The sequence below is a fragment of the Peromyscus maniculatus genome, chromosome 18 (genome assembly GCF_049852395.1).
Source record: "Peromyscus maniculatus bairdii isolate BWxNUB_F1_BW_parent chromosome 18, HU_Pman_BW_mat_3.1, whole genome shotgun sequence".
Taxonomy (NCBI): domain Eukaryota; kingdom Metazoa; phylum Chordata; class Mammalia; order Rodentia; family Cricetidae; genus Peromyscus; species Peromyscus maniculatus.
In genome coordinates, this window is record NC_134869.1 from 31,813,326 (window position 1) to 31,830,767 (window position 17,442).

Consider the following 17,442-nt stretch of genomic DNA (forward strand, 5'->3'; position numbering starts at 1 on the left):
TTGGATAGGAAGGTTTTCTCTGATAAGCTAGTTTCTTGCAAGCATTTTTGTCCCAGTCACTTTGTCTTTTCACTTCCCTAACAGTGTTGGCAAAGAGTTCATTTTGGCTTCTTTCAAACTGTGTTTTAGTTTGTTCTCTATCTCTTGTTCTTTATATTAGAAAATTCTAATTTCTAATGAACAAAATCATAACTTCCAGCACTGGAAGAAATACAAGAAAAGCAACTAAAGATAGCATGGTTCTATACAAAATTTACTTGGAAAATATAGCAACTGGGAATGCTTGGCCAAGAGCAGCAGGAAGATCTAATTTTGATGGCTTGACTAAAAAATGATATTTTTTAATTTTTATTTATTTTAATTTTTATTTGGTGTTTGAGGTACATGGGTGTTTTGCCCACTTGTATATGCCTGGTATGTGCCTGGTGCCAGTGGAGGCTAGAAGGGGACATCAGATCCCCTGGAACTGGAGTCACAGACCATTGTAGGGTGACAAGTGGGTGCTGAGTAGCAAATCTGGGTCCTCTGGAAGAGCCTATGCTCTCAATCACTGAGATATTTCTCCAGCCTCCTAAAAATACAATTTTTTCATTATTGCAGCAAGCAGAGAAATGAGCGGCCATATATGCCATAGACTCAGGGCCCTCAATTAATCATATCTGATGATGATACATTTCCATGGCCCTTCTCTGGAAGTTGATGTCTGCACCTACAGTGGACATATACACCCTAGGGAAGAAAATGGAGAAAGAACAGAGCTTCCTGGAGGCATCCCACTTAATCCTAATTTAATTCTCCCTGAACGCAACTGAGTCGTATAGCCAGGCAAAACTGTGATGGGGAGATTAAATGCTGATTACATTAGGTGAGCACAGAAATATTTAAATAACCTCAAAATACAAAAGACAATAAAACTATTCTTCTATTATAGTAGAAGACAGAAAAAATCGAAGTCTAGATTTAAATGCAAAGAAAAAACTTTCAACTTGCAGCCAACTAAGCATCAACCTATTAAAGATATCATTATAAAGACCTTTGTTAGGCAGGAGCTAGTAATAATAGAAATACAAGCAATTGTAACTACTACAACCAGAGCATATGAATAATGGGTTGTGCCAAAAAGTCATGTGTTTTATCTTTCTTTGACTGCCTGTTTGATACATTGTGGAAAATACAGTTCACAAATGTAGACTGTTAAGGTCTCCTAGAAAAGGGACTTGGGGTGAGAAATTCATAGCCTAGGCTTGACCACGCTTTCCTACCTCTGTGTATTGTTGAGAATTTTCAAGGTTGGGAAATGTACACTGAAAGCTTTTATTGTGGTGTTTAGCTTCTGTATAAGTGAAAGTCCAAATCTAAAATCTCTTCTCATACTAGACTCTTAGCTGTTTGGTTTCACTCTGTCTAAATGGCAATGCTACTGAGGGCTTCATTGATAAACTGAAGTCAAAGTGAAGGTTTTACTTTATGTGTACCAGCTAGCTTCTCATTGATAAAATTCTACACAGAAAAGTAAAATAGACCCTCTGCATACGGCAGACAGTTGTGTAGCTGGGTCTGTTTGAGGGGCCCCTGGCAGTGGGATCAGGATCTATCCCTGGTGCATGAGCTGGCTTTCTGGATCCCATTATCTATGGTCAGACACTTTGCTCACCCTTGATGCAGTGGGGAGGGTCTTGGTCCTGCCTCAACTGAGTGTACCAAGCTTAGCTGTCCTCCCATGGGAGAACTTATCCTGTTGGAAGAGGGGATGAAGGGGAGAGGTGGGGGGGAGAGGGATGAGGAATGAAAGGGGGATCTGTGGTTGATATGTAAATTTAATAAAAATATAAAAATTAATAAAAATTAAAATTAAAAAATAAAAATAACAAAAAATTTTGAAGAACCAATCAGTAATGAAAATAATGTTCTTTCAGTTTTGGAAGTAGACTTTGTCCTTTAATAACTTAGTACAACTGGCTAACCCAGAATAACTCAGAAAGAACTGTTAGCCAAACACATGATTCAGTGCACTTTCTGAACCAACATGCCACCGTCTTGTTCTTTGTATCTAGTTGATGTACCTTTCTAAATTTTCAGCATCTTAGATGAAGTTATAAATATTCAAAATATTCTAAATATTATGGAACCTGTGAGAGTATTTAAAGTTAAGAAATCGCTAATGTTGTAAAAGAAGGTAAAACTGCATTAACCTTCTAGCAATGATTTCACTTGCCTAGAAATGAAACCTATCCTGCCTAGTGGAATTTGCCTACAAATGCAGTAGCACAGATTTATCAGACATCTGAGCTGAGGGCTTCATTGAGTTATGGATAATTGTCAATGTTTAGGATGGATGGTTACAAGTTGTTAATTGATAATGATCAGGAAAAAAAGCTTAACAAAGGAGATTAGATTCAGGGCTCTTGTTTGTAAAAAAAAAAGAAAATATAGGTATGATAAGATAAACAGGTAGATTATTGAATCTACTTTTAAAAAGCAACTACTAGTTTTAAATATTTTGCGTTGGATTGGAATTTTTGTATATTGTATACAAATTTTGTATATTGATACAAATTTGAGATTATTTTTGTTAGAACATGTTGTACATACATTTCTAATCTTGTTCAGAGGATTGTACCTATACAGCTCATTTAACAATATAATGCAAATTGCTAGTCCTTAAAAGTTATTATTACCAACTAATTAGGATACAAAGAAATGAAAGTTAGTAGTTAGTTATTGCAGTCCAACTTGTATGTATTAGGTATGTTTTCAAGGTCAAACATATATTTTAGATAGACAGGTCATCTTCAAACATTTCAGAGATCTACAGAATATGGCATTTAAGATGTTTTAATAACACAGATTATTTTTTTATGGCAATGAAACATGTCTGTTCCTGGCAGTACCAATATATTTCAGAGAATATGATGGGCACTGAAGAAACTCCATATGGAGTTTACTTTCTTTGTAGCAAATGTTTACCACTGGGCTAGAAAGTACCCTTGCCTTGACTGCTGACAGTATGCTGTCCAAAATGGACAAGCAGGACACAAAAGAAAGGACTACCGCACCATGCCAAGACAAGGTAGGAAGGCCCTTCAGAAAATCCTGCTTTGCAGATGAGTCTGTCAGATATACTAGGCCTGTAGGCTGAAGATGGATGCCCCATCATTGTAGGGGAATCTTGGGTGATTGTCCAGGCAGCCAGCTGTTTTTTTCATTTCTCACATTTTTGGAAGTTGCTTATCTACACTTCCAGCTTACTTAGGTAATATTATTTCCTTCTTGGATGTCTGATGGAGTTGAAGACTAGATAGTTATAGTTATAATTTTCCTTGTTAACAAATTCAGAAAAGAAACTCACTAAAGAAATGTAAAGTGTGTAATTTCAAAAAATATCAAAAGATAGTTTTGAGTTGGTAATACAAGTTAGGATAGAACATGAATTAGGTACATCATTTTGGACTCACCAAAATCAGATAAATAATGGAGTATTTTCTCTGAATTTGTCAAATGTTAATGGGCTGGACATTGTTAATGTAATTATTAACCGTATAGACTCTATATACTTATTGTAGTTATTGTATATAGTTTTTCTTATATTACTTATAACCTAATATTATTTTAGACAAAAAAGGGGACTGTGGTGACATATTGTGTCACAGAGCCTGTGGAATATCAAAGTGCAGATGACTATCATGGGTTCATAACAAAGCTAAAATGCAAGTGTGGTGATATATTGTGTACCCTAATAAAAATTACCTGAAGATCAGAGAACAAAACAAGCCACAAAATTAAACCTAGCAGCCAGGCAGTGGTAACACACAGCTTTAATCCTAGCACTAGGGATTCAGAGATCCGTCTAGATCTCTGTGAGTTCAAAGCCACCCTGGACTACATGAGATTGACTCGGTCTAGGAGAGAAACAGAACACCATTAATCCCAGCACTAGGAAGTGATGCCTCGGTGGAGAAGGGTATATAAGGCGTGAAGAGACAGGAACTAAAGGCTTTTTCGCCTGGAGCCTTTTGGGTGGGGACTCAGGATTTCAATGACAGGATTTGTGGAATTGGTAAGATGAGACATGGCAGTGGCTTGTTCCTTTGTCTCTCTGATCTTTCAGCATTTACCCCCATATCTGGTTCCAGGGTTTTTTTTTTTTTGTTTGTTTGTTTGTTTTGTTTTGTTTTATTAATAAGACCTTTTAGCATTCAAGCAACAGGTAATAAGCCCCACTTTCCTTTGCCGAATCATACACAACTATTTTCTCTTTTGCCTTTAAGAACCCTCTGCGGGTAGCTGGCAAAATGACTGTCTTTCCCTGATAACTTCCTTCAAAATATACAAACACACTTCTAGTTGTCTTTGACATGGAAGATGTGCAAGGATACATTTTTTCTCTTGGGAAGTGAGTGGAGGCTCCTTAGGTGAAACAGCTCATGTGAACAGGAACGAACATCTCAAAACTTTGGCCTGACTGAATCCCAAGACTGTATGTTCCTTATTTCACTTCTGAAGACCAAGCATTCAGAATCTACTGTGCATTACAGAAATAAAAAGATAGGTGATAATATTGGATGGATTTCATTTAGTGTGCTAGCATTATTTAAAAAAAAAGATTAATACGTTATCTCACTCACTTTTGTTTGGAGTGGTGAATTTTTTTGGATACAGAGTTGCTACCATGTACATTTGCAGCTACCACTTGTTTAATGGCAGCAGACATTGTCAAATGTCTTCTCCTGGAGGGCGAATTTGTCCCCAGTGGAGAGCTACAGCTGTTCATAGACTGTTTATCCTGGGAGATTTTCCCCTAGAGATCCCAGGGTCAAATAAGATGAGCAACACCAAAAAGACAGCAACAGTGAAAACGCTGTTATTAGCAAACTGTTGGTTATCTGACTACATGTGGCAAACTGTTATGCTCTTACCCAGTCCTCACAAAAAGCTTGGAAGTTACCATTGTAAGGCACATTTTTCGATTGAGAACATTGAGCCCCAGGGAAATCAAGCACTTAACTGACCAGCATCATACAATTGGAAAGCTGCACGCGCAGCTAGATTTTGTTTCCCAGCCGTCTCCAGAGCCTGAGCAATTATCTAGACAGTTCTAACCCTTTGGAACCCAGTTTTTAATTGAAAATTCTTAATTTGCCATATTTATTCAGTATTTACATTTTCCCACTGACAAAACGATGACCTTTCGTCTTAATCAGTTGATGACAATCTTTTCATTACTTGCTAAGTGACGCTTCTTATAAACATCTGTGAATGCCAGCAAAGACATCACATTCCCTGGAAAAGGTAATCAGCATGAGGCACAGACAATTTGGAAGTCCTAGAAGTGAAAAGGGAGAAATGTAACTCTGCATGAGGGAAGGGATTTAACAAAGGAGATAAATCTTGAAATGGGTCTTGAGACACCCTGTTAAAGTTGGGTAAATAAATGCCTGCCAGGTGGAGAGGTATTTTAATGAGAGTTATAAGGGTGCTCAAAGATCTGGACAAGTGGAAGGGTTTGTTATGTTTGGAGAACTGCAGGAGCCAAGAACACAAGAAAGGCTTAAAAAAAAAATGAAGAAAAGGTTGGGTTCGGCGTGGTGATCTCTGGCCTGGCTTTGTCACTTGAGGTCAGGAGACAAGCCAAAATCACACTAGACACATGGTCAAGTGGGTACCTGACCAGGCAGCTGGAGAGAAGGGTGTTTGATGGTGGTGAGATTACGTACATGAGCAAGGGCCATTCAGAAAGAGTTGATATTGGTGAAATTATTAAGGCCACTCCACGTAGTTAAAAGGAGATTTATTTAATGGCGTAATTTACAAATGAAGGAATAGGTAGGTTAAGGGTTCTGGGAAAGACGCAGCAGTAGTTCGGCAGTATTCTCTGGAGAGAACTCTTCTCTGTCCACCTCTAGAGTCTGGGCTCCCAACAGCAAGAGAGCTAGGCACTCCTGATCTCAGGTCTTCAGGCCCTCCCTTGGCCCCGCCTTGTGGGCATGATAGTTACCAAAACCTCAAAGGGGGTTGGAACTTCCAGACCAAAGCTGGAATGGCTACCCACTACAAGTTGAGGTGGACAGAATGGTCAGGTGAGAAAGTTTATTAACAAGAGAAGAAAGCAGACAGTAGGGGGTGGGGCTTCTCTTAATGAGATCTAAGAACAAGTAAGTAGAACACTTGTGTGGAAGAACTATGAAGGAAGCAAAATAACGCACTTTCAGGGATAATATGGTAATATGTTTAACCGCCATTTCAGTAACCTGCAGAATATGGAGTAACATACTTCTGGATCTTCTTACCCCTTCCAGATTTCCCACAGAAGCTGAACACCCAAATTAACATGAATTAGTTAGGCAGGTTCCAAGCTATAAGATAGGTTTGAAGTTGCATTTCTCTCCAAGCTAGACCATTGCACCAGTTTACCTCTGAAAACATCAGCTGGTTAATCTGAGTCAATACTGGCAGAGACTCCACCAAATATATTTGATAAATGAGGAGCCAGCTAAATATGTTAAAAGACTAGCCTCAAATCTTAGTAAATGATTGTTGAATGGTAATTAATCAAATTTGGGTTCTTTTTAATAATCTTTGACTCATGCATTTAACATAAGAATAGTTAAAGGGAAGAAATACTCCTTTAGACCTTCAGTGGAATTTTTTTTTTTTTTTTTTTGGTTTTTTTGAGACAGGGTTTCTCTGTGTAGCTTTGCGCCTTTCCTGGAACTCACTTGGTAGCCCAGGCTGGCCTCGAACTCACAGAGATCTGCCTGGCTCTGCCTACCGAGTGCTGGGACTAAAGGCGTGTGCCACCGCCGCCCGGCTTTGGAATTTTTTTTTCTACTTATTCTTTCAGAAAATAATTAATGGTTCATCCTTCTCTCCAAAATAAAATTCTGCAGTATTATGCCAAATGGGCTTTTTATCTCTATGCATTATGTGATAGATTCTATAACTTCATTATTTAAATTCAAAATAAGCATGCAGCATACAGTCCAACATTTTTAACCTTTTCTTTTTTTTTCTTCAAGTATCTTGTTTAAGCTATATCATTAAGAGCCACTTATTACACTTCAGCTCTTGGAAGATGAAGCAGTTTTTTGTTTTGTTTTGTTTTAATCACTGATGTAAAGATTTTATGATCTCCTCACTAGACTTGGGGAAAGAAAACTGTTTTTATTTACTATATTCCAACAATTTCTTCTATCATTGTGTCTGAAACACTAATTAGTTGTGTTATCTGCTGTTTAAAGAGTGCCATTAGGAGCCAGACCCAGAAACCTACTCAGTAAACATTCCTTACCCATTTTCCAGATCGACAGAAAGGTGGAAAGCATAAGGAAACAGGGCCTCAGGGTTCCTCAATTGTATTATAAGGTGCAAACTTAAACCCATCCACTGCCTGCTTTCAACAGCCTCCTGACTCCAGGCTTACCTCTTCCTCTCTGTTTGCCCTCAGTTTTATCATGTATAAAGGTATCAACGCATCATGACAGCTGATACCGTAATTCTACAAATCTCTTACCTTACTTGTTTCTCTAGAATACCAGTTTTACCTCCGTGCTTAAGGGAGTAACTGAGTATCCTGTTTGCTTACCACAACGTTTAGCTCTGAGCATTCAAATTTATAAATGTGTATCATCAATAACAACACACCTCCCAACATGTTGGAATTAAAGCAAAAGTAAAAACACTGTGATCTGGACAGACAGATTAACAACTTCTGAATAAATGCAACTGTTTTCCCTGGCCCAACACACACACACACACACACACACACACACACACACACACACACACCCCACACACACACACACACACACACACACACACACACAAGCATGCACACATAGAAAGTAGGAGGTATATATGGTCCAAATCATCAAGATAATTGATTCACCCATTGTGATAGAGAGCACCCATCATCCTACAAAGAAAATTTGTTGTCCTATCTGTAATGAATGAAGTGGTGTTCTTAATATATTCTTACACTTTCTTTTTTTTACATGACTATTTTAGGTGTATCAATACATGCATGAAACGATTACTGTTAATGGCTGCCCTGAATTCCGTGCGAGGGCCACGGCAAAGGTAAGACTTGAGCAACTTTAAAAGTATACTCGACCCCAGTGACGTAGTAATTGATTGTGCGCGTGTGTGTTTCAGGTATTCTCGTGTGTACACTGTAAGAGAATTTAGACCTCAGTGGCAGCCCAGAGTCTAGAACCAGTACTACTTACCAGGTAAAAAAATCCTAATGGAAAAATTGACCTTTTCTGCTGCTTCTGTAGCTTAAGGAAGGAGAATGATTTCATTAAACTCACTAAATGTCCATTTGGCACAAGCAAATCTGCTGCTTCACTGTATCAAGTTCTACATGGTTTCTGGTACATCCCGCGGATGAAAAAAAAACAAAAAACCTGTGTCGGATGTAGAGCATGAAAGCTCATTTGCACAGGCTGAAAGCCCTGATGTAACTTAGACACGAAAGGCTTCACCTGACACCCCCTGATCCAGCACTCTTCTTTGTATTCAGCTGGGCAGTGGGTAATTTGCTGAACGTGGCATTGACCATACAGGAAGGCCTGGCACCTTGATGGCAGGGGACCGCTTTTGTTCCTTAAAGGATCAAACCCAGAGATTACAGAGGTCCCATTGAAAAGGATACAGAAAGAGGATCATGACATGTTCTGGAAGGTGGATCACTGGGAAACAATGGGGGTAATCTGAAGTTGCTCCAGCAGCAATGCAGCTTTTTTTTTTTTTTTTTTTTTTTTTAACAAATACAGAGATCTTTTAACAGAATACAACTTTCTTCACGAAGAGCTTGTAACTTCCTAATAATACCAACAAGTGAGAACCACTGAGAATATTGAGAATTTTTCATCCGATCTCTTTGTGTTACATCACCTGTTCTTTGATTTCTCTCCTGATATTTTCAGTTTTCATTCTGTAACTAAATATCGTGGATTATTTTTTTAAGTTTCTCTCTTTTTTTTTTCCTCCCTCACCCCGACAAATAGAGGGTATGATTACCATTACATCATGCTTTGCTTGTTCTGAAGTGGAACACACACAGAAAAATGATCCCTCCATGGTTTAATTAAGGGGAAAGTGAATTATGTCGTGTTTTACCATTCTCATTTCTTATTCAATGTAGAACAGCAGGATAGCAGCATAATGTTGCAATAGCACACGATATTTTCTGGTTGTTTCTGGGCTGTCTGAATTGCATCCATGTCAGCCATTAAAACCTCTGCATGACAGCAGGGTTTGCATGAGCAAATGCATGTAGCTAAAAACCAAGCCATTATTTCCATGTCATTCACTATCTTTCATTAAATGCAGGCCGTAGCATAATGCTAAATTGATGTGATAATGCGGTGTGTGGAAAAAGAATGTACAGTAGTTGGAAATCAATGTTTTCACAGTGTTGAGAGTAAATCACTTTATGCTAGGCAGCTAATCAACTGTGGTTAAGGCAAGCTAATGGAAGTGGAATACAAGGAGCAGGTAGAGAATCTTTTCCTGATTGAAATGACTATTTTATTTCTATTGGGTGGGAACTAATGGTAAGTTGATTTCTTGAATGTAAAGAAACTAATATGTTAATTTTAAAATAGAACTATGACCATATTAAATAACATTTTGTATACCTAGGTATAAAGCCCCAAGCTGTTTAGTTTGCCTGTGCCATTCATTATACTAGCTGAAATGTTAGTGTAGAATTAAAAGAGATATAATCAATGACCTATTAAGACATCATTCTTAGTAATAGGGAATAATGGTAGAACAAAAATATATTTTGATCTAGTACTCAATTTTAATTTTAATTTTCTTTTAGACACTCTGAATTTGAAAAATAAAAACCTTTATATTTACTAAACCAGTGGTTCAGCAATAGCAAGGTGACATGTATTTTCATGAACATACACATACAAAGAGCTCATCAGTTTACTGAGCAGTATTTATGAACATGTGTGTGCTGGTAACAACATAGACTGTGTGCCATAGCAAAAGCACGGTAAAGGCTGCCCATGAAATGCTTGTGGTCAATATGCATTCAACACTTACATGGGCGGTATGTATATTAAATGTATTTGGAGTCCTCAATCAGGATTTGCATGTCGCTGACAGGAGTCTGAAAGATTTTACACTGGTTTTTGTTTTCGGTTTTGCTTTTCTTAGTAGATAAGCCTTACAAAGATGGATATAACTAGCTGAGAGTTTACCAAAGAAAAGAGTCCTATACAGCATCTAAAAAGAAGACATTCTGTGTTCTTCCTTCTACAGGAGAATGCTAGAGCGATGTCTAAGAAGTTGTTCCCTGAAGATCATGTACTTAGCCATATTTCCCTTGTTTTATTACCAAAAGGCCATCTTTTCTTTCAGGCAACAGTTGCAGCTTTTGCAGCCAGCGAAGGTCACTCCCACCCTCGGGTAGTCGAACTGCCAAAGACCGATGAAGGCCTGGGTTTTAACGTGATGGGAGGAAAGGAACAAAATTCCCCAATTTATATCTCCCGCATCATCCCTGGAGGGGTAGCTGAAAGACACGGAGGCCTCAAAAGAGGAGACCAGCTGCTGTCAGTGAATGGAGTGGTATGTTGATAAAAACAGAGATTTTTTTCCCTCTAAGTACATTTGCCCTCCTGCTCCCATTACTGAAGCCAGTCTTGAAATCCTAGTACAGACAATAATTTTATACCTGCATCCAACCAGTTTCCTGGGGTTGGATGTGTACAAACCTATAAAGGCAGTAATTTTTATATTTTTATGTCTCATTTCATCTTGCACATGTACAGTAAATATCAATAGATGGAAAATCATTCCAAGAAGTTATTGCCAAGAATTTCCCCCTCAGAATACTGCTATTAAACTAGTCTTCAGAAGAATATAAAGTCAGTGCATTTTCTTTCTTTTTTTAAAAAAAGATTTATTTATTATGTATACGGCATGTATGACCAGAAGAGGGCACCAGATCTCATTACAGATGGTTGTGAGCCACCATGTGGTTGCTAGGAATTGCACTCAGGACCTCTGGAAGAGCAGTCAGTACTCTTAACCTCTAAGCCATTAAGCAGTTGGGTTTGAGGTTTTGTTTTGTTTTAGTTTGAGTGTTTGTTCATTTGTTTCGATGGCATTGTACCACCAAACCACAACCCCACCCCAAGAAACAGCTTCCTGTGAAACAAATAAGTATTTCTCCTTATCTCTTCCACTTTGTATCAAACATAACCAATCTAAGATCACAAATTACAGAAATATAAACAGGAATTTACCAAAATATACTTACCCCTTGACCTAAAAACATTTACTATAAGAACTTAAGATTTAATACATAAGCTAGATTTTAATTCTTTGTGGCTACATTGATTTACGCTCAAAAACCAATATCTAACACATTGTATTTGAAATGGGATATTCTATTGGTAACTATGGTAAAAAATTTTTGTTTATATCTTTAATCTTGTTTGCATTTGTTTATATTTAGGAAAATAAAAGCTTATTTCATACACCAGAAATAGTTATTTTATATTAGCAAAAGCTATTCACTGAACTCTGCTGTTCTCTAGTGAACATCAAAACTAGTGGTCCATGAATATTTTATATCATCATTCCAACCCCCAAATTACCATTCCCTCTACTTTCTGTAGGCGATAGTGCTTTGAGATAAGTGTTTTATTGACCTTTCAATAGCTATCACTTTTCAAAGCTTGTATCCAATGATAATTGTAGACCCCAGCTTTCTGATAGAGGATCCCGAGCAGGGTCAAACATTATTATCCACAGTAAGCTATGCTTTGGGTTATTAATTTATCATTTCTCTGAGTATACTTTGCAGACCTAAAGAATGTATAGGTTTAAAAATAGGGAAAAGGGCAGCAAAAAAAAAATCACTCAAATGTGTGCATAGTCATTGTAGGTGTAGAAAGCAATCGTAACCGTATAATGACATCAATCATCAACTTAATAGGTAAATTAACTTTGAACTCTCTATCAAGGAAGCAAACAGCCTGTGCTTAGCCCACGCATTTGTAAGGAGCCGGGCTCCAAGCCTTTCACAATCTGGTGTCTATTCCTGCCGTGACCTTGTGATGAACCCGGGAAGCAGCAGGGAGTATTGCAACAATGAAATCAAACAGACCTAGTTTTACCATATTGTTACAGACTAATTGTGTCTGATCCCCAGCTTTGCTATCTAAAAGGCAAGCAGGCAGAGGAGTTGCTAATTATAAGAGCACTAGTGGAAATTAGAGAGGCCACGCGTCTACCTGAAATCATCCTGTGATCCTTTGGTCACAGGCACCTTCGAGAAGGAATGGTGACCACCAAAGAAGGTTGAAATGACTGAGATTTTTAAAGCTCTGGGAATATTGCTTTTATTAATGTGGTGAGAAGTAAACCTTAAGGAAAATTCTGTTGGACGTAAAGCCATATGCCAATTAGCAAATAGTTATCAATAGTAAAGCTGCCATCGCCTCTCTTCGGGGAAGCTGGTGAGGTCGTACCTCTCTGTCCATTCGGGTGTTCCAGCCATAAACTTGGAAGAAAGATCAACTTGAGTCAGATAGGAGTATTGCAGGGTCAAATTTTTTAGCCTTATATTCAGCCTCGGAGAACCATAAATTCTATTAAGCATACAGTTTAACTTTTATCCTATGTTCACATTCTTATTAACTCCATGTACAGGATTCTTACACCCCATTTATGTTTCCAACAACCGTAGAGTTTACATTTACTTAAAAGCTACAATTTATTAGTAGTTTCCATTTAGTAACCATATCATGTTTGTGAACAAGGCACTAATTTCAACAAAGACAATTTCCGACAAAGTTTCTTCAAGAGAACAAAACGTTTGTTGACTGCAGTAAGTCTAACAAATGCTCACCCTTCCTTGTCTTGGCTAGAGTGTTGCTTCAGACATAGTGCTAGATTACTACCCTTACAGTAGCCTGTTTTATCAAGCTCCAAGAGTTGCAACTTAAAATATTGCACCTCCATATAACACATGGTAACAATTACCTATTTTAACATGTTTAAGAGTAAATCATATATACACATATCTATGGAACAACAATTAGTGAAATCAAAAAGGACCATGAATTGAAAGAGAGCAAGGGGAGGTATAAAGAATATTTGGGAGAGAGGAAATGAAAGGAGGAAATGATTAACCTCAAAAAAAGAAAGATGTCTTGTAAGTAAATCAGAAAGAAAGCTATGTCCATTTTTTTTTCAGATACTCATCTCAAGGTATTTTTCTATAATGAGAAATTACATGGCTCACTGCCCTGCTCCTAGTCACAGAAATAGTAGCTAATGCAATTCCAGGGGCCCAGGCCTTTAGCTCTGGGTCCAAAGGTCCTTTCAGTAGAAATGATTTCACACAGGTCATGGTATTTAGGGAAAATAAAAATATTTTACAGTAAAATGGGGTTGGAGGCCCTGCAATTGAAAGACCAAAAGCAAACCAAAGACAAGGTTAACAAATAATCAAGTGATTGCTATGTATGCTTTGAAACAAGGTACCATTTGGAAGATTCTCAGAACATAGCATTCTAAGCTCTAAACTTTAGAGAGAAGTGATTTGAAAGGTTGAGGCAAATCTTACTTTAGTAAGCATTCTGACAACAATTCCCTACTGATATAATTAAGTGTTAAATTATCCTATGGACCCAAGAATCTTAAATGATGTTTCTAATGGCACCATTTTTTTTTATTATTTTTATATCTTGGTTACATTTAGGAAGGGTGTGCCATGATATCTGCCAAAATTTATCATGTATTAACACAAAGATGATAACATGAAATGCTAGATAATATAGGGAGGGAGAAGGGAGATCAATAAATAGAAATAAAGAAAAGATACAGCAATTGAGCAATTGATTTTTTTTTCTTCTTATAAGTCAAAACAGAAGGAAACTCATAACAGCTCAACTCTCACTGAAGGATTTTTTTTTTTTATCATTTCTGGCTAGAAAAAGAAATTTCCCATGGGGTTCTTATAAATGAGACATTGAATCACCTAATATAACTTCATTGAAAATACAGAGTCCTTTTATGTGTGGCTACTTCGTGTGTCAAATGTTAGCAAAAACTAATAACTGTATTAAAATTTAACATTAGTAGGAGGTCAAAATGTTGCAGTTAGAATCTATAGCTCTCTGTTGGTCTCCTTTTCACCCTCTTATGTGCAAGTGTTTTCCCAAGGACTATTTCTAAAGATTATAGCCATTGTGGCTCCAAAAGGGACAGTAAATATAATTAGTGGTGGAGCCCAGATATGAGAAAATCTCAATAGATGGCACAATAGGCTTCACTGAAGAAGGTTCTTCATGAAGTCCTGATCTTATGCCAGAGAGTGTATATATACAGGACCAGGGAGACATCGCTAAATATCAAAGCTTGAAAAATACACCCAGGGGGGTAGTGATTGATTTTAAAAGCAATATAAAGTAAATTAGGTTGAGAAGTAAAAGATAAAAATGAAACCGTGCTAATGTGTTTGTAGGAACATTAATTCAAACATCTTTGACAGACACAAAGATCGTGGTGCAGCCCTTGAGTGTGGTGTGTGGTGGTCAGTCTGTATATTACTGGACTCTGATCAAGTGAACTCAACCATAATTTAGTATGTTCCCCTGAAGCACACATTATTAAAGGACGTAAGTCATTTGGCCAGAGAAGAGAAAGTTTAGAAAAATGATGACATCTCCAGGTGACCTCCATTGTCCCAGGTCCCAAATGACAGAACCAAGACCAATGCATGAATGTTGCAGGGAAAGAGTCCAGCTTTCATAATAAAGACCTTGTATATGTGTAAAGCTATCTAAACAGAAGGGGACTCACCCATAAAGAGTGCATGCCCATTGTCTGGCATTTTAATCAGAGGTTAGAAGACCATCTGCATTCAGTCTTTCAAAATACAGGTAATGTGTTCATAGCTGCATTAGGGTTCAAAGGTCCTTGCCATCTCTGTGACTCTGATTTTATAGCTTGGATGCAATTTTTGTTGATTCCACTGCATACACCAGTTCCCCAACACATACCACCTTATATTCTAAAGCAGGAAGGTAGATACAACCTACTGTCTATGGATCCTGTTCTTGAAATATTGTCCTTAAATGAGAGAATTAGAAGTTTGTGACACTACACCCTATTATGTTTAATAATCTTGTAGTGACTAAGCTTGCTTACATATTATTTTCCCATTGGTTGCTCAAATCAGTCTCACAAAATGGGACAGACATTCTGCACTAAACACACATACACACACACACACACACACACACACACACACAGTAGTGACCACACACAGACCCACAATAAACACATGAAATGAATTTCAGTCTTTACTGTGGTGTTAACTGATTACCAAGTATAAAAAAAAAAATGATTGTTCAAAAATCAATCCCAGAAAAATCTGAATGAACTCTGCAGCCACATCAATGTCAATTTCCTGGGGGTCTTGTTATTTTTCAGTTTTGTAAGATGTTAATATGGAACAAAGCTGGATAAAAGGTACAAGAGAGGCCCCTGTACAATTCTTCATCCTTTTATAAAGCTATAATTAGTTCATGATATTTTTGTTTTATTACAAGGAGAAGCTCCTGAACAGTCACCCCCAAATACAATAGCCTACCAGTACTATTGGGACAAGGGAAAGTGGTAAATATAACAAAGGACAGGAAGAAAAATGAAACAGAAGCAAGAGAACTTTAATCACACGCCCTGTTGAAAAGAGGCCTGGCTAGCTTTGGATATCCAGAGGTTGCCTCAGAGCCCCACTGGCAGGACAATTGCAGTTACATCTGCTTCTCTGTAGTTAAACCTAAATCATGTTGTTAGTACAGTGCATGCACATCGCTAATTACTTTTTAAGCATAACAGATGAATGAATAAAGATGTGGGAAAGGAAGAGAATAAACAGTCATCTTGGTACCTGGCCTTTTTCCCATTTTATAAATGCCTATGCCAAGTTAAGGGTGAGATTCACAGCTGAAATTAACTACCCGGAGAGCTGTCAGGTGGGTAGTAAAGATTAATCAAGAATTAGAGCTGCAATTGGGATTGTAGCTCTGTGGTAAAGAGCTTGCCTAGCATATACAAGGCCTAAAATTTGATACCCTGCACTAACAAAGCAAAACAAGAGTTAGATTTGAGACTGTGTGAAGCCTTAATATCCCAGAAGAGAAACTTGAACTCAAATCTTATTCCTCTGTTCTTGGCATGAAGATTACAAAATAACCAAAGGGGATTTTAATTCCTCTGAAATATATCACAAGATATTTCTGTGAACTAAAGTTCTACAATGAAACGCATTCACCATGGGCAGCAATAATTTTTCTCCATTGTCTAGGGTCCAGTCCAAGAACAGGCCCAGTACGTAGTCGAATGATGCGCCATAAATATTTTTGGATGCCAGGCACCGCTGTAAGGACTTTACATAGTGAATGTATTATTTTCCTCTTAATGATCTTTTGTGGCAAGCGCTGTTAATATCATTTCCATGTTATCTATGAGGAAACAGAGAGATCCAGGACCTTGGGCAAGCTCCTAACAACTACTGAATGGTAGAGCTGGACTTCTGACTCAGGCCCCCTTTATAATTTAAAAGTAAATAAATATTACAGCCACAAATAACTTGTGCTTTCATGCACGATATAGAAAAGATCAAGACCTCTTAACCTTTATGGGCTTCCACTTTCGGCGAGGAGAAGGTGAAGTGCTTTTCTCAACCACTCACTTTTGACCTTTCAGAAGTTGAGAACCACAATGAAGCTCGTCATATTTTGAAAAACAAGTGCACTTTAATTCAAAGTCTCGGAGTAGTGAGGAGTGGGGAACAAACCCTCAGCCTCGTTGTGTCTGAAGCTGTTTCATCCCTGCCTGGCCGGCCCATCCGTGCAGTTTTTACTGGGTACCTCAGTGTGGCCCAAACAGCCAACCACCTGCCCTCAGCGAGGTGAGCGACCCTGGTTCACAACCACTGTGCAGATCCATTGGGGTCTTAGATGGATTCGCAGTGACTGGCAAGGGGAGTGAAGGGCTTCGACCCTCAGTTTCCCTCTAGGCTCAGCATGAGGATCTCCCACTTAACTCTAGGCTTCCAGGTCTGAAATAAAGCTATTATCACATCCTGCCTCTGCCTATGAGCCATTTGCAGGTTTCTACCCGCTCTTGGCAGCCAAGCGTGGGAGATTGCTTGGGTTAGAATGAAGCAGGAGTGGCAAGCTGGAATCTCGGTTATGTATGGAACGTTTCTGTTCTCGGGATGACGTCATGTGACACTTCACTCACAGTTGGGAAGAAGCCAGGAGATGAACGCTTTTGCTTTATCACAGTCACCTTCAGAACGACAGAGGCGCTGTAGTTTGAGCCTCTGTGTGCTGGCAACCTTGAGCAGGCTTTACACTGCCCCCTTCAGTCCCAGCCGCCTCATGACAGAGATCTTTA

General features: G+C 38.2%; 1 protein-coding gene across 6 annotated transcripts in view; it reads left to right on the forward strand.

The window, feature by feature from the left end:
* Positions 1–17,442, forward strand: part of Lin7a (lin-7 cell polarity scaffold A) — a 140,951-nt gene that overhangs the window by 89,899 nt on the left and 33,610 nt on the right. For 5 of the 6 annotated variants that reach the window (XM_042263478.2, XM_076553863.1, XM_042263481.2 and 2 more), the window contains 2 exons: positions 8,005–8,076; positions 10,378–10,587. In XM_042263478.2, the coding sequence (XP_042119412.1) occupies positions 8,005–8,076; positions 10,378–10,587 (282 nt within the window). Of the gene's footprint in view, positions 1–8,004; positions 8,077–8,151; positions 8,229–10,377; positions 10,588–17,442 lie in introns of all 6 variants that reach the window. The other variant, XM_042263480.2, reaches the window with a different exon arrangement.